Raw genomic sequence first — 21,938 nt, forward strand, 5'->3', positions numbered from 1 at the left:
ACTGCAAATATGGCCCTGGCAAGGATGATGCCGAACGTGGAAGGGCCACGGCATATCTCTAGGTTGCTTATAGCCAGGGTGGTGACCTCGATCATGCTCTATGCAACCCCACTTTGGAGGGAGGCGTTGCGGATGTCAGAGAATGCTATCAAAATGAGTTCAGTCTACAGGAGGACAGCCCTGAGGGTATGCTCTGCCTTCAGGACTGTCTCAGATGATGCAGCATTCGTCATCTCAGGAATGATTCTGATTGACATCTTGGCAGATGAGATGGCGAACATATACAATGCGAAGCCAATTTCTTCCTCATCGCGGACGAAGAAGACTGAGAGGGAGAGATCCATAAATAGATGGCAAGAGCGGTAGAAGCGCTCGGGAAAGGGTCGGTGGACTCCCAGGCTCATTCCTGCCATCAAGGAGTGGTTGGAGAGACGACACGATGAGATTAATTATAATCTCACCTAGTTTCTCACGGGGCATGGAGGCTATCTCCAATACCTTCACAGCTTTAAATTGGAGACCTCACCCGACTGTCCAAATTACGATGGAGTCCCAGAGGATCCAGAGCATGTATTCTTCCATTGTTCGAGATTTGTGGAAGAAAGGAGGAATCTAGAGGAGACTCTAGGAGAAGTGCCGGTACCAGAAAATGCGGTGCCGAAAATGCTAGCACATCAAGTAAATTGGGATGCGGTCAACTGCATGATCGCATCTATCTAAAATAAACTGCGAAAGACAGAGGAGAGGAGAAAAACGCGGTCACATGCACCCCGTGATGTAATATTTTATGGTGGTTCCACGGGGCAGGGAGGAAGTTTGGGGGTGGTTTTAGTGGGTAAAAATACCACACGCTGGTGTGTGCAGACCAGTGTCTTTTGAAGATTTCTACCTCCTCAGAAAAAAAAAACAGACAGACAGTAAACCGATTTTAATATGGTTTTGTGTTTATACAAAAGAGCGAAGCTAATTACAATTTCTGCAGGTCTGTAATAGGAGGTGTCCCCAGGGCATAAAACACTCGTGGGCTGTCCTTACCATAGCCGCATTTACGACAATAGCGGCTGCAATGCTACTACCTCCCGAAGTATCCTTCAGGGCGGCTCTGCCTATCCTAAGAGCTTCGATGAATTTTCCGATGTTCACATTTGCGACACTTCACGCACAGGAAAATCGCAATTTGTCCATTGACGAGGCCATTGATTCCGATGTGAAGGTCAGGAATCTTTTTCCGAGGTGGAATTTTGGTGTGGATCCAGTGTTTAAAATTTCGTGCCCCGTTATTGATCACACAGCCGTTGAAAAACGTTACCTCAAACACTAAATCCAGACAAAGCCTCACGGCCTAGGGTTCGAACCCGAAGTCAGGCGCCGTCCCGAGTCCAACAACAGAGGTTCGTAATAAGTCAGGACGCTATGTGGCTGAGTCCTTCTTCCAGTATTGTTGGCTGATTAGCACTGGATCCGTTTTGACCTCCGCCGCTGGAGAAAGTTATTTGTAAAGTTATACTGTTTCTAAAGTCCGCTTGGGATTCAGTTTGTCTGGCAGCACTGCAGTCGTGTTGGAAGAATGTCTGGATCACTGTGCCTGTAGTACTGTCGTTAATAAGGCGCAGAGAAGTGACTTTTGAGAGGAAGACAAAATTGCACTTGCTATTCTAATGCTTATACAGGTTTATCATAAGTTTTCCCAATAGCACAATATGGGTTGAAATATAGGATGATGACATTATTGGCTAAAAGCTAAATTCATCGACTACGCTGCGATTTCAACGACGACATAATGAAAATACGGGTCTCCCATGCAGAGTCAATTAATTTTACCAATGGTTTGTTTGATGATATCAAAATCGTACTTGATAATTTTAACAGCCAAGTAGGGAAGGAGCCCGTATTCAGACGATACGTTGGCTCCCATAGCTTACACCAAAATACAAATGATAACGGACTGCGGACTATTCAATTAGTAGTGTTACACGAAATGGTTGTTGTAAGTACCTGGTTTGCGCGGAAAGTGGTTCACAAACATACATGGGCCTCCTCAGATGGAACCACTTTCAACCAAATTGACCACGTGTTGAGCGAACGCGACCACCTCTCAGGCTTGATGAGTGTCAGAATATATAGGGGGGCCAATATAGACTCGGATCACTATCCCGTTGGCATGGTGCTCCGAGCTCGAATAACAGCACCACCTAGAATCCCCCCTGACAATCAGGTGAGAGTTAACACTGAAGCCATCCGCCAACTGAAGACGACAGACAGATACTGTCACCACCAAGTATAGAAAAAACAGTGCGCGTAATTCATTGGCTTAAAAATCATAAGTCGCCAGGAGCCGATGGAATTACAACCGAATTAGTTAAATATGGAGGTGACTGGTTACACCAAGTGGTTCATCAACTTGTGCTCAAGGTATGGGACAGCAAATCAATGTCTGACGGTTGGCAACGAGGCATTACCTGTCTCATACATAAAAAGGGAGATATCACACAGTGCAGCAATTATATAGGTATCACGTTGCTGAGTACCATCTATAGATATTCTCCTCTATCTTGCTAGACCGGATAGCCCCATACGCCCGGAACATTGCCCCATACCAAAGAGGCTTCACTCCAGGCAAATCAACAACAGATCAGATTTTCTCTGTGCGGCAAGCGATGGAAAAACTGTTGGAATACGGACAACAGTTGCATCATTTATTCATCGCCTATAAAGCCGCCTATGATAGTATAGCCAGGATAAAACTGTGCACGGCCATGAGAGAATTCGGTATCCCGACGAGGCCAGATAAAAGCAGCAGGATCACTCTCAAGACCATTTGATATCAACAACGGGCTACGACAAGGGGATGCCTTATAATGCGTCCTCTTTAACCTGGCACTCGAGAAAGTGATCCGTGATGCTGGGATAAATGCAAGAGGTACGATCCTCTTTAAGTCCACCCAACTACTGGCCTATGTTGACGATATCAACATCATGGGAAGAACCACCCGAGACGTACAAACTGCCTTCATCCAGATCGAGCAGGCGACAATTGGCGCGAGATCTTGGGCTGCACATCAATGAAGGTAAGACAAAATATATGGTGGCAACGTCAGCACCGAAGACGAAATAACCACCAACATCAAACCGCACCCGTCAAACGGGAAGGATAAAGAGAAGAGAATACAACTTTGAGACCGTTGATAATTTCTCCTATCTATGGCTTAGGCCAGGACGCCAGACAGCTTTTAGGGATATCGAATTGGTGGACCTCGGCACAAAAGCGGGATGTCTGGAGTTCCTTATTAAGGCAGGCCTAGACCGAATACCGGTTGTTGCGCCATTGATGATGATTAATGGTTTGTTTAGCTTGGATAAGCCACCAGTGTCCAAAATTGTTGCTTTATAAAATATTAGAGACAAAACCGTAGTATGCAAAAGCTAGCAAAAGGCAATTCAAAGCCAATAATTTCTTCACTTCCTAATCTCATTATTTTATGCATTATAAATTCTTCCAATAAGTACATATGGATTATTAATTATGCATGAAATTCTTTTAAAATGTAGTCGCGGACTTTTATTTGCAAACGCTAGGAACGCTAGGAAAAAAATAATAAAATTGCTCAACATTTTTTTTCTAATTTTCTAGCGGTGACTTGGTTATGTAAAAGACCCTCATTTCATTTGGAGATTTCATAAAGGTCCGAAGGTGTAAGTTTTATGAATAAATAGCATGTAAACAGCTTATCGTATGTCCTTGCTGGTTTTTAATGATTCTATGATGAATGAACTTCGTAATGCATATTTACAAATGTAAATCTTCATTCAAATTATTTTTGTAGCCTGGTAGGATTTCAAGTTTCTTTGAATGCAATTTTTTGCTTGCAGATTTATTATAACTTAAGTGTCTGGCAATAACAAGTCACTAACTTCTGACTTTCCAACTAATACCATATGAGAAGTAGTGTTTTTTGGTCCTTTCAGTAATTCTTATGCTATGAAAACACATTTCGCCAATGGTTCCCTACCTTTTCCGGTGCATTGATGATGTTGGCGTTCGCTCATCACCCGAATCGTCAGGTGATTGTAGTGGCGGCACCTGTAATCGGTTTGGATCCTGTTTCATGTCAGACTGAAGCGCTTTGGGCGAGTTTTCCGGATTAACTTTGTTGAAGTTGAAAACGCGAGCTCCATGCTCAACACCGTTCTTTCTTTGTGTTTGAACAACCGTCACCTATCGGAAAAATTCAATATTAATTAGCATGCTAATTTCCTTGGCTCTTTTTTTATATAAAGGATATGGAATCAGTAAACTAATTGAAATAAATAAGTTTCCATGTAAGCCAATTAATGGAGCTACTGGGGTTGACCGTAGAAGTCAGCTTCGAAATGTTTGAATATGTTGCAGTTTGGATATAGGAAAATTCTAAAAGGTAATCCTTAGTAAAGGTTCAATATAATCAGGAAATTAACACTATTATCGGGTCTAGCTGGTTGTTTATGCACGTTTGGCTCTAAATACGTTTTGATTAGGAAAAAGTAGGTGTTTACCTGATGATTATCATAATCGCAAAATAGACGTAACGAAGTTGATTCCTGAAATTTAAATCAAATTTATCAAAAGTGGAAATTCTGACTTGAAACGGTTCTTCCATGAATGCTAAGTGGAAACTTATTTACTGACGCCAGTCTGGGCAAGGACTAAAATAACCAGATCAAATCGAGAGTTCCATGAAAAAGTCTTTTCAATTCCTTACCGTTGGCGTCTCAGAGCTCATACCGCTGGCGGCTAAATTGATTGTCGGCGGTGGTGATAACGACGAAATCCTCCGTTTCGCGCTGCGCCAGTGTTTATCGTAACGAATACCAAAAAGCACAATAAAGTATTCCATTAGCGCTAGAAATACAAATATCGTACAGGATATTAGCCACACCTAGAAAGAGGAAAAGAACGCGGAGAAAACGACTTGTACAATCGTTGGCAGCAGTTGGCTTGTGAAAATGCTCGCCCGAATGGAGTGGCGAACATTGTAACATTGTTAATATTAATTATGGTGAAATGGCTGGGATGAGGGTGAGAATCACCTGCACATTCAGCGGACACATGCAGACATGCAATCTGTGCTAAAATTATACTACGGTTTGGATGAGCTGGAGCTCACGACATGAGAAGTTAATTTTAGTTGCATTGCTTCCGTTTCAATAAAAATTACTCACTGGGATTTTGCGAACTCAGGTTCGCCTGGAAACTAAGGGGTGAACCTCAGCTCTCCTTTAGTACAGACTGCATTTATGAGTACATTTATACAGACGAACGTTCTTTCATAAGTTGTGAATGCATGTAATGAAGTAACTTACCTCAATGCACTTTAGCTCGAGTGCATCCGGAGAATTATTGCGGACCGTGTCGAACATTGTAATCAGCGACAGGAGGGTGGTCACGAGGAGCACCATACGTCCTGGGACGACCTCAGGCACCACTACGAAGCTGCCCCATGACATTGAGACGAACAATGTGGAAGGCAAATAATTCTCCAGGAGATAGCTTTTGACTTCACGTGACAATGTTATTTCCAGTCTGGCTGAGGCGTGATCCGCTGTAACGATGATTGAGGGGCTGTTAATGGTAATTATAGTAATAACGACTGTTGGCGACCATTTCCTAAGAGATTATGATGCAATTATACTTGTGTACCTTTCAAACTTAGTAGTCGAAATTTATGTAGGAAAAGTGTTTATGGGAAGCGTAAGCAGTCAGTGAAAACACCACCGAAAGCCGCCAACTTATTTTCGAATGTGGCAAAACATGATTTATTGAAATTATTAAGTATTTTGCATTTTTCAATCAGTTAGGAAATTAGTCTTATTTGTTTAAGAATGTTTCATACAATCTCTATAATTGACGATATGAGGTTCCGGTTTGGTTGCGAATGAAACTACGTATTTAGGTAGCCGGAAGAACCCGTCACCGAAGTCATTGGGGTATGATATCGGATTTCCTTGTTTCCAGTTGAAAATCATATCTTTTTTGGAATACTTATCTGTAATAGAAAATTAAATTTACTAAGATTACAAAGAAATAATGACACTAGTTTAAAAATTTTAACTTTTTTTTATACTTTGGTGTCATATTTATTTTCTTATTATACGAGTTCCTACTAATGAAAGTCACTAATTGGGAAAATTCTATCACGCCACTTTTTAAGGTTTTGTGAAAACGACTGCACCGATTGTCACACGCCATTTTGTTTTGAGTTTTCACAGAATATGGTCATACGAGGTATTAAATAAAAGGGTTTAATTAGTACTTCTCGAAACTGATCCCATATTTGATATCAGGGAAAGGGGGAGGGGGAAGGAAACATAGGGGAATGGGGGCTCAAAATATGAGCCTCAAAAGCCTCAGAACCTATCCAACCGAAAAATCTGAAAAAAATTACAGTGGTGTATCTAAACGAAATCATAATGTTCCGATATCTGCACAAATAAAGTTAATAATAGTATATTAGTATATTTTAGAAAAGTTCAATCTAGAAGAATAAAGTGGCAGTAGTATAAGGGATAACATAAGGAATAACTCTGGGAAGTTTGAAGGAAATCCAACTATTACTAACAAAATTATAGAAAATTTTCAATTTTATGTGAATTTTGTGCATCTTAAAACGTGTATGACGTCATCATAACTTATCTATTCGTCAATACCACTCCGCCACTTCTTCTTTTTTTACCATAGATATTGCCTTTATAAACTTTTTGTATTAGAACATCCTTACCCATGCGGATTAAATGACCCGTTCACCGCAAGCTGCTTTGCCGGATTTTATCCACAACCAGACGATCATGGTATCACTCATAAATTTCGCCGTTATGTAGGCTACAAAATTGTCCATCCTAAGTAGGGGGCCAAAAATTCTTCGGAGAATTCTTCTCTAGAATGAGGCCAAGGGTTCCCAATGTTTCGTGGAGTACATAAGCACTGGAAAAATCATTTTCTAGTACAGTAAGAAATTTGACCCTATGATGCGAGTTTCGAGCGAAACAGTTTGTAAGCTGAAATAGGCTCTGTTGGTTGCTAATAACCATGCGCATATTTCATCATCGCAACTTTTATGTTCTTTTTTGGTGCTGACGTTGCCACCAGGTACTTCGTCTTGCATTTATTAATGTGCCGCCAAAGATTCCGCCTCACCTGCTCGATCTGGATGAAGGTAGATTGTACATCTCAGGTTGTTTTTCCTATGATGTCGATATCCTCAGCATAGGTCAAGCGTTGGGTGGACTTCCGGGGCCAGGTTAAAGACGACGCATGATAGGATATCTCCTTGTCGTAGACCGCTGTTAATATTGAATGGTCTCGAGAGTGATCCTGCTGCTTTTATCGGGCCTCGCACATTTGTTAGGATCAGCTAAGTTAGTCTTATCAATTTATTCAGGGTACTGAATTCTCTCATAGCCGTGTACAGTTTTACCCTGGCGATACTATCAAAGGCGGCCTTGATGTTGATGAAAAGATGGCTGGATAGACAACCATATTGCAACAGTTTTTCCATCGCTTGCCGCAGAGAGAAAATCTAATCTGTTGCTGATTTGCCTGGAGTGAAGTCTTTTTGGTATGGCCCAATGACGGGGCTATCCCGCTAAGCAAGATAGCAGAGAATTTCTTACTGACGGTACTTCACCATCATCATCAACGGCGCAACAACCGGTATCCAGTCCAGGCCTGCCTTGATAAGGAACTCCAGACATCCCGGTTTTGTGGCGAGGTCCACCAATTCGATATCCCTAAAAGCTGTCTGGCGGCCTGACCTACGTGGTCGTTCCATCTTAGGTAGGGTCTGCCTCGTCTTCTTTTTTTACCATAGATATTACCCTTATAGACTTTTCCATTCCTATATTGGGACAGGGTATCGGCTAGCTGTTCAGCAGCTTCACCTCTGTACAAGGAGCGCACGTTCCATGCGCAAATCGTTATTCCTTTGTCGTTGTGCAATCCTTTCAGTGCGAGGCTCCTGATGTGACTTCGTAACAAATTGTTTTCCGTGTAGGGTTGTCAGCCTTACCCAACCCCCAACCTGGAGGACTAGTTGATACAATTTGTCCCGTTCCCCCTATATTGGGACAGGGTATCGGTTAGCTGCTCAGCAGTTTCATCTCTGTACAAGGAGCGAGTTGATTAACCGCTTGGTGTAATTGGTGGGCTCCAAATTTAACCCATTCCACACGGCGAGCGCACTGACGCGTCATGGAGTCCATTTCGAGACACTGAGAGCGCGCTCGAGCGGATCCCCTCCCCTACTCAGCCACGGAGCGCTCACAAACGCGTCCTCCTTTAGTTTCGTTTAAACGTTTGTAGAGTGAACAGGGTTTGACGAAAGCTTTCAGTTTCATCCCAGTGGTTAGAGAAGTTCTTGGGTGACCTTGTGCCGTTGGCCGTTTCGAAATCCGTGCAGCACAATATTTTTTAGAGAAATTTCCGTCTGTGGTAAGTTTTAATAGGCTGTTTATTATTTTACTTTTTTCTATAATATTAATTCGTAATTTATATTAATGTAAAATCTTTGCCGTGAATTTTTTAGGCTCGGACCAGACGGACGTTTTCTGATGTTAAATTTTCTGATGTTAAATTAATTATCAATGATTTTTTAACTATTTTTACTGCTACTAACTTGGCCTAACAATGCCGATCCCGTAGTAAAAAATTTACCGTCGGCTAAGAAAGTCCGAAAAAAAATGCAGTTCCAGAATGAAGCCACCAAAATGGCTGCCGTGTTGAATGGGTTAACCAATTCGGCTCTAAGACCATCGGCTCCTTACGACTTATGAATTTTAAGCCGGTGGATTGCCCGGATGCATGCTTGGTGATAGCATCATTTCTCCGTCATCTTCAGTAGGAGCAGTTCCACCTGTCAGCGCAACTGAAGTCGGGGAAGCAATAAAACGAATGAAATTAAGGAAAGCGACAGGAGCTGGGACCCAACACTGTGGCTCAGAGAATTCACACCATCTGAAAGGCAAAAAAGTACCACAGTTCCAATATGAAAAAAAAGGTAGACCAGCAGAGCGGTTACTTTCCCATATCATGAAGAGTTTTGAAAGAATTCTCGATAACAGTATTCGCGAAATCTTTTAAATAACCGTGAATTAAGCCAGATTTGTCAAGAACTGCGGAACTACTGATGCAATACACGCGGCGCGGTTATTCATGGAAAAACACCGTGAGAAACTGCGCTCTCTTTACATTACATTTCTGGATCTGGAGAAAGTGTTTGACCGTGTGCCACACGAACTAATCTGGAATGATCTACGACAACACTTGTGCCAGAAGAACTCATGCGCTGGGTTCAATTGCTCTACCACGATCCGAAAAGTAAAGTTCGGAGTGTGGCGGGTGTATCAAAACTGCTTCTTGTCGCTGTCGGTGTTCATCAAGGAAGCTCTCTCTCACCACTCCTCTTTGTTCTTGTTATGGGCACTGCCACGCGGGACATCCAACGCCCAGCGCCCTATACGCTGCTTTATGTAGATGATGTTTTCCTAGCGTCCAATAACAAAAATGATCTCGAGCAATTTGTCCAAAAATGGAATGATCGCCTCATGCAACACGGTCTCAAATTAAATCTGAATAAAACTGAGTTTTTGACAACCGATTCCCATGAAACAGGCACACTGTCAGTGGCAGTGACCTGCGTTGCACAATTGGTGTTCTTTGTGATCGACGTATCAACGAACATCTCAAATCTTAAATTTACCGCAATATCGTCCGTCTTTGTTATCACACTTAATATTGTGATAGTGATAGGCTCGCAGAGTCGATTTCCCCAATGTATTCATATGGACGACCATCTACGTTAAAGTTGGTATTTCTTCAAACGAATTGATTTATCTGCTGAAATTCATTCACATCCGTTGCATGTTGCTCTGTTTTTCACTTCTTTCCTTTCTTTTATATCTAAGCTTGAGCGTTCTTCGACTATGGTAGACATTCAGGTTTTCAATTAATTTTCAATTAATTTAATTCTGTTAATGTGCCTTGGCTCTCTCAAAGATTTCCTAGGAAGCCAACACTCCGTTTGTACTATTTTGTTTGGCGTTTACTTTACTAGGGCGGAAAAACTTCAATTTGATGTGTTGAAGAATAGATTTTGTGAAAGATAGTGAGACCAGATTTAACGCTCGTTTTCTTTTGAGTGATATAATGTCATATTAGGAAGATAGATATATAAATTCAAGAGAAGTGCGGTGACCAATTAGATTGAGAAGGCTTTCTTGCAGTAGAATCGGTATATTCGATTCCAATTTCCTTGTCTTTTTCTACATAGATGTAGCGTCATTTTGGCAATATCTAAAAGAGATGTTATTAGCATGAATGAAACAATTAAGTTCTACGTTGGAGAAAATAGTGGAATAGCGATTTTAATGCGCAATTCTAAAATAAATTCTTCTTTAGCCAAAACTGAAAAACATTTTGCTTTTTTGTGCATTTAATCCCTTACTAGTGGATTTGACGTAACGTGAGCTTTACCACCTAAAAAATCTTGATTTCTCTAACTCTATACTATTTCCCCTATAAATAAATTCTATAGAAACTAAAATCGAAAACAGTAGTGCATGCCTTACCACATAGTTGGTGGGTTCTCAAGGAACAAGCAGCAAAAAATGAGGAGCTAAGAAGGAGCTACGGATACAAGTTCAGCGACTTTCAAGGTTAAGCTAACGTGAAATTTATTACTCGTCCAATTCTTGTTTCCCTCTTCGGAAAGGTCATTGATTTTCTTTATAGAGTTGACCACGTAGTAAACAGATTCGTGACATTCTTTTCAGATTCTTTCAAGCCAATGAAGCTTTTGCATGTAATGGAAGTCAGGAATGGAAATAAGGAAACAAAGGCTTTTCATTTTCGCCAGGTCAAGCAAACGAGAAAAAAATAGTTCCATAATTGAGGAGGGAAGAGATGGAAGTAGTTTTGTTTACTAATTTGAAACTAATAAGGAAGGTCAGCTGAAGAAATAATTATTGCGTTGAGGAATGTTGAGTTCTTCTTGCAGGGGTATAAATATTCATTATTGTCAATATTGTCTGGAAACATGATTTATGTGTTATGGCATAATACTCACAACTACTAAAATCTACTGGACATTTTTGTACATCTAACGGATACAGTACGAAGTCCATATCACATTTTATAATTATTGTAGCACTGAAAGTTAAAAAGAAAGAAAGAATTGCAGTTACTCAAATTCAAAGTGCAAAAAGGATTAACCGGATTTAAGGAATATGGACTTTACTTACCCTATACTAAGAGCAACCGTACTATTTTTATACAAACGAAGACTCGAAATTTCTTCAAATAGACTAAGGACTTTCATTTCACGAAGTTGTCTAATGTAAAGATCAGGTACCCAGATTTTATGTCTCTCGTCAATTTTAAGCTCAACGTACTTTGTAGTCGTGCGATTCTCATCTATTCGCGGCCGTATTCGTCGATCTTCCCATATCACTTGGAGGAATACATCAAACGATATTTCCTATTGGGAAAAGATATTTTTAGCGAAATTTTGCTACCGAGGAAATAAAAGTTCTTAAGACCATACTTCCTTGTTTTCATCTACCGCTGATATCCTGTTAATATAAAGCCCGATGGATACGTTGGTCTGTAAGGCTGAAATGGAAAGCAATTAGTTCCCGTAAACCATTCATGTTGATATTGTCTAATCAATTGATTAGGAATACAATTTTTTCGAGTATCCACTACCAATAATGTCATCGTTTAAGAAAGTTTTCTTTTAATCGAGTTCCGAGGATCAGAAGCACGTTACCCTAGATCGTCCTGTCTATAACTAAATACTGGGTCCAAATATACATTTTCAAGTGTATACCTATGTGTATAAATGAAGGAATAACGCGGATGTAAATTAGCCAGATTAGTTTGTAGTATCTGTGGTTTGCAGCGTGTAAATCATTTCGTTATGTTTTTGTTCGGCAAGGAGTTGACGTGTGTCCGGATAGCTCAGTGGTTAGAGCACTAGGCTGTCATACGGAAGGTCGCGGTTCAAATCTCATTGGTGGCAGTGGAATTTGCATCGTGATTTGACGTCGGATACCAGTCGACTCAGCTGTGAATGAGTACCTAAGTCAAATCAGGGTAATAATCTCGGGCGAGCGCAATGCTGACCACATTGCCTCCTAGTGTACCGTTACGGTCTTGAATGAAGTGCTCTAACACACTTCAAGGCCCTGATCCAATATGGATTGTTGCGCCAACGATTATTATTATATTATTAAGGAGTTGACGAGAAGATCCATTTACGTTTTCCTTTTCTTACTATTTAGCGGCCTTTAGCATCTCTATTCTCTTCATTTTAAATTTTTAATTCCTATTTCGACTTCTTATTACAGGAAAACACGTAATTTAAATAGCAATATACACATGATCAGTTAAATTTTTATCACAAAACCCTCCCACCTGTCAGTTTTAATAGTGAAATTTCCAAATATCCGGAATGGATCTTTAACCTGTTTTGTTATTGTTTTACCAACAAATTGCATGTCCCCTCTATACATACTGTGCCTGTTGTGCACTAGCAAATTCATTTTGACTATATTGGCACCTTGGCACCAACTCGTTAACCAAGGCTGTAAAGCAACCAATCTTCCCTAATAGGCTTGCCAGTCGTGAGCACCGACTGCGCGAGATAATATATGGAACCGGATGGCACGTGCTGGAGCTAACCCGAATGCTAGCAGTTCGTTGAGATGTGGGTCAGGGTTCTTCGTTCCCACAGATTATCTGCCTGCCAGTACACAGAGACTTAATCACTTAGTTAGCCTTGACTCAGGGTTCAATAAAACTAAACCCCCCTGGATAAACTACTTTATTAGAGACGTGAGGTCTCGAGGCGGAGTGATACCACCGAAAGAGAAATAAGATGGCCCTGCGGTAGCCCACTCCAACCTAATCGTTCGCTCCCTGCTGCTTCCAATATAATGGGGGAAACCTAAATAAACTGGAGGACCGACGCTATCCTGCGAGATGGCTAGAACAACACCAACTTCATTAATTCATTATCAACTTTATAAATGTAAGTTACTGTAACATATATTAAATTAAGCGGATATACATTTCCTAAATGTATAATTGGCGCAACTAGTAAATGGTAAACTTTATTGAAACTTACACAAATTACACAATTTCTCGGGCTTTAATTATTCCCCAAATATGCTACTCATATACGCCGTAACCGGATGGTTTTCAATAATCCTCAAGTGCTCTAGATTCACTGCATTCTTGGTACAAAAGAGCACAATGTAGGCTACTTCAATTGATCGAAAAAGTTGACTGACGGTTTCGTCCAGGGCAGAGGCAACTCATCAGATGCTGCCTCACTTCTGCCCTGAAGCGGTTCACGGAAACAAACAATCTGGCAAAATTTTGTGACAATAGCTCCAGCCGTTTCGAAGTAGATCTCATGCGACAGACGGACAGACAGACGTAGGTTAATATGATTTTGTGCATGTGAATGTAACAAGCATTTAAGAATGTGGGGAAGGCGGGAGTAGGAGGACTTGTTACAAAGGAGTAGAAAGCCAGGATCATTAGGTCAGTTGAGCATGATTGGGTTGAAATCCCTATAAAGCATGCAGAGAACAGAGGAGAACATATCACTTAGTATTTCAGATAGTGTGCCAAAAAACTCGTGGTACAGATATCAAGGGGGTGAGAAATATATACACCACATAATGAAAGGAAGTGCGACAGAAGAAAAAAATACCAAGGTAATACGGTGATCTGGAGTAGGAGGGGATAAAATGAGATTACTCTTTTAACTATCAGTACAACAAACTCCCGTGCGCTTGCTTAATGCAGTTCGAACTTAATTACAAGGAAAACAAAGTAGCGTGAGAAGCTCAAAATTCATTTTCTTACCATTTAGACATTTTCCAGAGGTATTCTCGTGGCGGTTATCGAAGGGATGGCGAAGAACTGCTCCCAGGTTATTTAGATGTTTCATGATACTGGACATCACCAATGCAGAGTGGGATTCTTGCATGTGTTTGGTTCGGGTGGGTTTATACTTTAAAAAGTTAATGACAGTTGCTTCCTAATTGTTGAAGTCTAGGACTCCCTCAATTATTAACATGTAACTCCGTGTTTACTGTGCGCTTGTTTTATCGAAATGTAAGGAGCTGAAAAACCAGCCTTCAATTTATCCGCGCTAGCTCAGCAACACCATTTCTGAACCCATCATTTTCCGCTGCGATAGGGACAGGAGGCTGTGTCATGTAAGTCCACTGGCGGTTGAATTCTGATTACAATAAAATATCAACTCTAGGCGGAACCCGTTTATTCCTCCTCTGGCTCACCATATGATTGTCTTACCCCCCGCGTTTCCCCGCCTAACTCCCTCCCGTTTATTATATGTATATACGCTCCCTGTGCTTGTTCTCACATGTACGAATAATTTTTTGATGGCATGTCGGAGCTCCTTACTGTTAGCTTTCTTTGCGCCTTTTTTCCCAAGCGGAAATTTTAAACTCCCTGTCCTCAGCAGGCCTAATCATCCTAGCCTTTTTATTCCCTCCAACAACCTCTTCCACTTTCCCTTCTACTCTCTTCTTTCATCACCACTTGTTGTGTCCCGATTTTCAACACTTTCAAGAACTTCTTGGCACCCCATCAACTCTCTTCCTTGTTAACTGCAAACAACACATTTCCCTCTCTCTGTGTATAATTTTCAACAAAAGTTGAATCATCCTTTCCTCATTTTTGGAACCATTAGAGCGGAGACCCTTCAGTAGTTGTTAACTACCGCCTCATTTCTCTTCTCTCCACTTGCTCCATAATCCTCGAAAGATACGTCAACTATTGGTTGATTTTGCCCTTCGGTCACATCGAAAAAACATCATGATTTTGTGAAAGATCGATCCGCAAACTTTTGGTCATTACCAGCTTCATTGTTGAGGGCCTTAATTCACGACAAGAGGTACATGCTATTTATACCGATTTCGCCAAAGTCTTTAATGCTGCCGACCACAATATTCACCTCTCAAAACTCTCTCCACTCAACTTTCTCGGAACTCGACATCTGCTTTCACTCCCCGATCCTAAGACTGTGTCGGTCCTACAATGCACTACAACGTGGGGCCTGTTTCCTTTCTTAGTTTTAAGTGTAAGATAAGTCACTTACTTGCTTTATCCTCTGAGGACAATATGCAACTAGGAGTTTACTTTACTATCGATTCAATGTCTGTCTGTCGGTTTGTCTGTCATACCCGATTTATTCGGAAAAGGCTGAAGCTATTGTGACAAAATTTGGTGAGAATATACGGTCTGTGAATGCCTGTACATATAGCACATACAAAAGCTAGGCCTCAAAATACATCCCATCCCGATATCTGCATAAATAAAATTAATTACAGCATATTACCATATTTTAGAAATTTACTGGAAAACCCCCCTTAAGTCCACCGTAGAAGTACAAAATTTATAAATTTTATAATGTAACACATAAGTTAGAAGGCAATGCGGCTATTATTAATAAAGTTATAGAAGGTCATAATGTATTTTACGTGAATGTATCGTAATCTAAGGGGCATATGACGCCATCATCATGCAAAATGAATTCATATGAGTTGTTTACGAATGGAAAAATCTGCACAGAAAGTTTCTTACACAAGATGAATGGTTATACTCCATACTTATGTTGCGTTTACGCGATAACCCTGTGAGTTGGAGCTTAAGAATACCCTCAAAGTCTCCCCTGTCGTAAGAGGCGACTAAAACTGACCCCAGGGCAACAACCTAAAATATGCGTCGGCTCCTCGACAACAATTGCGATGGTCCACAGAATGCTCACTTTTTCCAACTTGCGCAGGAATTCCTGCGACATAAGCTGATCTTCTTGTGGCAATGTGTTTTTGTACTCAGGAAGTCTAGTGGTAGTAGAGGCGGATCCGGTGTCGGGTTGTTTCAGACGGTCACCGCAAGGCACGCCGCCTTGAGCTGGGAACTGATTTCTGCCCCACTTCAAACTGCAAGATTCCAGTCCAGGTTAAGGAATAGTGCAATAGTACAATGTTACGACCAACGGAAACTTCCAATATAGTAAATAAGGATGCATCCTACAAGCAAATAAACGCGGGCGAGGCTTCCTAAATGTAACATTGTGATCCACCGTTTCATCAGTGGTGGCACATTTTTGGAGCCCAGAGCCTGCTAAAAGGTCAGTTGGGTTTCAATTGATCAACATCAACATTTGATGGTCGCTTACTTTCGTTTGCGTGTTACGGCCGTCACTTCTCGCAGGGTTAGGGAGCTGCGACCCTCTAAGTTCAACATCAACCGCTTGTATGATCCAGTTGTCGTTCGATAGTGGGAGAGTTATCTCGCAGATCGGACAGCAGATATCTTGAGTAACACGCCTGAGAGCATCTACGAGCATTGGGCTGCTATCGAAAATGACTTTTTTTCTGGTGGTACAGAGGTCGTCCGCCACGTCCCGAAGGCGAGTCAAAAGATCCACCTGACTCTGGCGGAATCGTGGAACAGATCGATGAACAAAAAGCGTTGAAGGCTCTACTGACCGCTGCTCGAACTCCGATAACGATCGCAATCCTGAGAAATTCAGCGTAATGAACGCCGTGGCAAGAGAAAATTTGCTAATACGGGAAGCGAGAGATGCCACAGTTCGAAATGATTTCAGAAATGTATACCATATCACGAAAGAGCTGGCATGAATTCGCAAATCTTTCGATGGTCGTAAATTCCATTCTCCTCAAACTTCTTTCCTCAAACATCTTAACTAAGCTGATGACATTTGTTTGCTTTTTCACCGGGTCTTTTTTTTTGAGTAGGGTAGGTGGACTCCCGGTTCGGTACATCGTCGGACTACCAACTAAACACCTCTCCATCGTCAGAGAGCTTGCCTGGAACCGTTTGTCGCATTACTTCGGGCTAGTCCCCGAACTCCCACCTTGCGGAGCTTTCAAATCAGGGAATTCCCTTCACCAACGAGAAGGGAGAGGAGGAAGGGAACTGTGAGTTCATGGAACCCCCTGCCATCCGGCTATTTCACTGGGCGAGCTCTACCTTCTTAGCAACGAGACCACTTGTCAGCACTCCTCAATATCTCCTAGACAATGTTGTCCGGAGAGAGATCTTCTGTGTTTACATTATGGACTGTGTAGGCGGAACTTAGTCTCGACATGGGGACTTATAGTAGTAATGTGGATATTTGTTGGTAACAACTAGCCGCAGTGTGGCAGTACGCTGTGGAAACTCGTTTCATCTTTATTTCTGTATTGTTCCAAAAACCTTCCTGCTTAGAATAACTCCCAAATATTTCGCTTTCTCGGAGAGTTCAAGAATTGTACCCCTCATCTCTGGAATGCAAAGACCATTCAGTTTCCTCTTTTTGTAAATAGTACTATTGTGGTTGTATTTGGATTTACTGCGAGTCCATACCTTAAGCATGTACTATTAATTAAATCAACGACGCGTTGCGTATTTTTACACACCGTTCTAAGATCGCCACCAACAACTTGCACATCCATGACTCGCTTGAACGTGTATTGACAGATTTTGCAGTTCGCATAGTAGTGAGTGGATCAGCATACTCCACAGAAGTGGCGATAGCACACCTCTTTGAGGGCAGCCTTTCGTTGCTTCCGTTGTTAAGTGTCGATCAGCACCCACTTCAGCACACAGTAATCTCTGTGATAGCATTGCACAGATCCACTTTATTAAAGTTTCATCAATAGCATGGTCTCTGCCGGCATCGCAGAGCTTTTGGAAGGGCCATGGACCTTGACCAAATGCCTGTGGATTTGAAAATAGAGGCAAGTACTGAAGATAACACCTATAAAATCAAGGTTCTCAGTTTGACGGGTCATCGCACTCGCCCTATCTGCATTCATGGGCAGAGCATCGAAGACGTCGATCAATCTGTTTATCTAGAAAATATACAAATTAATCGAATCTTGATTTTATTGGTGGGCATGGCATCTGCTGACGGTGGCACCGAATTGGATGTTGCCAGTCGCATTAAAGCGCTGGTCTGCGTTCGCTGGCCTGTGTAAAATATGGAACCGCAGTTATCTCAACATCAAGATCAATTTGAGACTGTTCTGTGTTACTATATGGGAGTATACCAGTCTGCGTCGTGTCATCGGACTATGTTGTCCTGACACTATCTCAACCGAAAAACTTGGTCGGCTCACAGGCCTGACATTCATACACCATGCAGTGAAATCCACTCTCCTAAAATCGTTGACGAATGGGTCGCCCCAATGGTACTTGGTGTAGAACAGTAGAGGATGAGTGCGAGCGTGTCAGGAAGTCGTGGGGGTCCTGAAGAGCATTTCAAGTAACCGCGAACAATGCCACATAGGTGTGGCCATATCCCCCTAAAGGGTAAATGGGAACCATGTATATATGTGTATATATATTGTGTTAAGGAATTTATAGAAGGGAGCAAATACAAGCTTGTAGTTACTCCAGTAGCACTGCTCCGGATGAACTGCCTCAGCCTTGAACGACGCCGCTAGTTGTAATCCGTAGAATATTTCTCCCCTAAGGGGACGGCCCGCTAACAAGTGAATGGCGGATTTACTACTAAAATCTCAAACAAGATTGTACTGGGGCACTCTCCTCGGCTTGAGATGTAGATTCCGTAAAATTCGGTTCAGAGCAGCATGCTTCAATGATATTTTAGCGTGTGGTAGGTTTTTTAGACGCGACCGTAGCTGTTGTGAGCTTACCTTAACAACCAGGCCGAATGCCGGATTATGCTTGGTATTACTTATGGCATGCTTACGAGTACGAGTCACCGAATAGGGTAGGAGGGTGGGTGGTTGGTGGATCTTCTCAAAAGTGCGCAAGGAATTGGTCGAAAAGGGCCAGTGTTTTATGAAATCAGACACTGTTTAATCTCGCCTGATTTAGACATTAGTTTAGGCTTGTTCCCTGACAATATCTTCGATCTACCACTTTGGGACTGCCTCAAATCACGTGGAATTAAATATCAATATGTCCAGCATAATAGAACAGTTCATATTGAAATTAGCAGCCTTGCCATGGGTATTCCAAAAAGCCTTTTCTCATTTCTCTTGGTGTTTTTATGTAGCCTAACACATTCTGGTGTCACCGCGTGAAAGAGGAAATACCCCCATTAATATGTGGTATTATGTCAGAATCAGGGAACCGCTATACATCAAGGAGGCAAGTAGAAAGCTACATATATCAATGGATACGTAACAACCAGCCTTTGAGAAATAGTCGGAAGTAGGATACTAGAAGCAACCTTGTTACGGCTAGTTAAGTTAGTTGGATTCCAAAACCTAATTAACCTATTATTACAACCGTTACATTCAGTCAATGTTCTATAATACATATAATGGATCGACAACATTTTCATCTGTTTCATTTGCTGGAGGAGATGAGAAACCTTACATCCTTAATCAAAGAAGGGATAATTTGGGGACATTTTATTTTGATTTGATTTCTTATTGTTACCCATCTCCCGTCTTAATTACAATTTTTTTAGTCGGTTGAATGTGAACAGGCATATTTTTCCCCTGCATTACTATTACGTGCATCGTAACCTGAAGGCCTGTAATTTAAGATATACCAACAAATCTTTTGATTAATATCGATTAGCCATTGTTAACCCGTGACCTGCCTAACCCATTTTCGCGATACATTCTATTATCCGAATTTGACCTCAGCAGTTATCTATGAATAGAAATCTTAGGGTGGGTCTTGGCTTGGGACTTTCCAACTTTTCCCCCTTTGCACCCCATGCGTGCTAACACAAGATTTCCTAGCCAGATTTCTTGATTCCATTATACTAATTGTGATACATTAACGTTTGTGAATGCTTTCCAGCTCTACACGCCTTTCAGTTTTCATTAAAAGGAAATTTAGAATTTGGCATTCTTGCCAGCAAGGGCACACACTTTTGTGCAGGATTGAAATCGGGAGAGGGTATGTTGCTTTGAATTGCCAGACATCTTTCATAGAAGATTGGTAAGTCATTGGAAGTGTAACACCACAAGCCAATAAGAGAACTCTTCTAATTGAGCTTCCTTGCTTTGATTGCTTGGAATATGGGTGGTTGGCAATTAGGAAGTTTGAAAACGTGGAAAAGTAATAGAAATGGCATTTCCAGGTTGATTGCGAAAAATATCGAGGGGAAATTGTAAGCATGCGACATTTTTATGAGATTGTTTAATCGATAGTTGTTGTTTAGACGTGGAAGCGTAATTTGGTTCATAGAAACACGAGACAGCGTCTAGGGTAGCCGAAATATCACGTACGTGCAATATAACAAAGAAAGAAAAAATAAACAGAGAAATCCTGCCGTGCATTATTGCTGGAGCTTATTGGGGGAAGATATATTTAGTATTAAACTTGTTGCCACCATGTGAGAGAAGGCATTTATCTATCATAGATATGTATTATATATATTATGTATATAGGAGAAATATGCATAAAGTAGCGAGGTTGGATATTATGCGCAAATATGACGAAATGTATCAATTTAAAAATCGTTTTTGTGCTTAAAACAGTGGAAATAATATATATAAATATAGATATGTATGTATACAAAGAAAATAATAACACTTTCAGAATAATATTATTCAAATTACCAGTTCGAAACAAAAGATGGCATTTTGAAGTGCACAGTTTGCATAAAAGGTGGTCCAAGTGAAATTCTGAAATTATTAATATAATATGGTTGCCATTCACCCTTTGGTGGGGTGTAGCACATAAACCACACCTACGCGCCATCGTTCTCGGTTGCCCGAAATGCCCTTCAGTTCCCCCCGGCTTCCCGAGATGTTCGCAGTCTTCCCCTACTCTGCTAAGGCAAGTGCCATTGGCGCGACCCATTCGTCAATCATCTTGGGAGAGTGGAATGGAAATGGAATTGTCACCTCTCTTTTATGTGTGACCTATCCACTGCTACTTCCGATTTCCGATCCCAGTACGTACGAGTGACAGGCCTTTACGAAATCCAAATTGTTCGTTTGAGATAGTGTCAAGTCAGTGCACTCCGATGATGTTCACGAAAACATGGAGCTTTTGGGTAGTTAGTTTAGTTTAGTTAAATGGGGGGAGCCGCAGCTCCGAGCGCTCAGGCCATTATTAGGCCCATTGTACTATCCCCGTAAGTTGCCTACTCAATGGCTTCCCGCCTACGGTGTTCGCAGGCTTTAGCGAATCTGAGAACATTCTCAAGAGGCAGAGAGTGTGCAGATCTTCGTCTGAGATCTGAGGATGCCGGGCAGCTGAATAAAAAGTGCAGGGCTGTCTCCTCCTCCTCCTCACATTGGCTGCACACAGTCGAAACCACTACCCCAATCTTTTCCATATGGTAGTTTAAGGGGCAGTGTCCCGTCAAAAGCCCTACTAGGGTTTTCATGTCCCACTTCTTAAAGGACAACAAAAATGGCGCTCTAGTGGCCCTAGGCTCCTTCACAAGGATTTTCGCCTGCCGGCAAGAGTCCAAATTTCTCCGGTTGCGTGAATCCTTGCAATTTCACCCTTCTGAGTAGACTTGACAGTAGATGGTCGGATTCCAAGAGCTGGTTCTGGTCCCACCATTGTGGATCCAGACCCTCGGCGAGCCAGTCTATCAGCCCCCTCATTACCGGCGATGTTAGAGTGCCCCGGCACCCACATCAGGAATGTTTCGTTCAGTCGGCCAAGTTTCAGCAGCACCTGATGACAACTCTAACACCAACACCAACTGGCTTGATATGTTGTTGCCATTTATTGCTGATAATTCCGCCCGACTGTCGGAACAGATTCGAATGGTGCGACCCCTCCATTTTTGTCGCAGACATTCTTCTGCTGCCAATGAAATGGCATATATCTCCGCCTGGAATATGGTCGTCATTTTTCCGAGGGGTCGGGCCAGTTCTATAATCGGATTCTCCGAGAACACACCTGCACC

General features: G+C 41.7%; 1 protein-coding gene across 3 annotated transcripts in view; it reads right to left on the reverse strand.

The window, feature by feature from the left end:
* LOC119661035 (glycine receptor subunit alpha-4-like) overlaps positions 1–21,938 on the reverse strand; it is an 84,257-nt gene that overhangs the window by 7,333 nt on the left and 54,986 nt on the right. For 2 of the 3 annotated variants that reach the window (XM_038070218.1, XM_038070209.1), the window contains 8 exons: positions 11,574–11,641; positions 11,272–11,507; positions 11,097–11,179; positions 5,871–6,023; positions 5,341–5,579; positions 4,740–4,916; positions 4,534–4,578; positions 4,011–4,216 (listed from right to left, as the gene is read on the reverse strand). In XM_038070218.1, the coding sequence (XP_037926146.1) occupies positions 4,011–4,216; positions 4,534–4,578; positions 4,740–4,916; positions 5,341–5,579; positions 5,871–6,023; positions 11,097–11,179; positions 11,272–11,507; positions 11,574–11,641 (1,207 nt within the window). The remainder of the gene's footprint in view (positions 1–4,010; positions 4,217–4,533; positions 4,579–4,739; positions 4,917–5,340; positions 5,580–5,870; positions 6,024–11,096; positions 11,180–11,271; positions 11,508–11,573; positions 11,642–21,938) is intronic. The other variant, XM_038070229.1, reaches the window with a different exon arrangement.

This window comes from Hermetia illucens, chromosome 1 (genome assembly GCF_905115235.1).
Source record: "Hermetia illucens chromosome 1, iHerIll2.2.curated.20191125, whole genome shotgun sequence".
Taxonomy (NCBI): domain Eukaryota; kingdom Metazoa; phylum Arthropoda; class Insecta; order Diptera; family Stratiomyidae; genus Hermetia; species Hermetia illucens.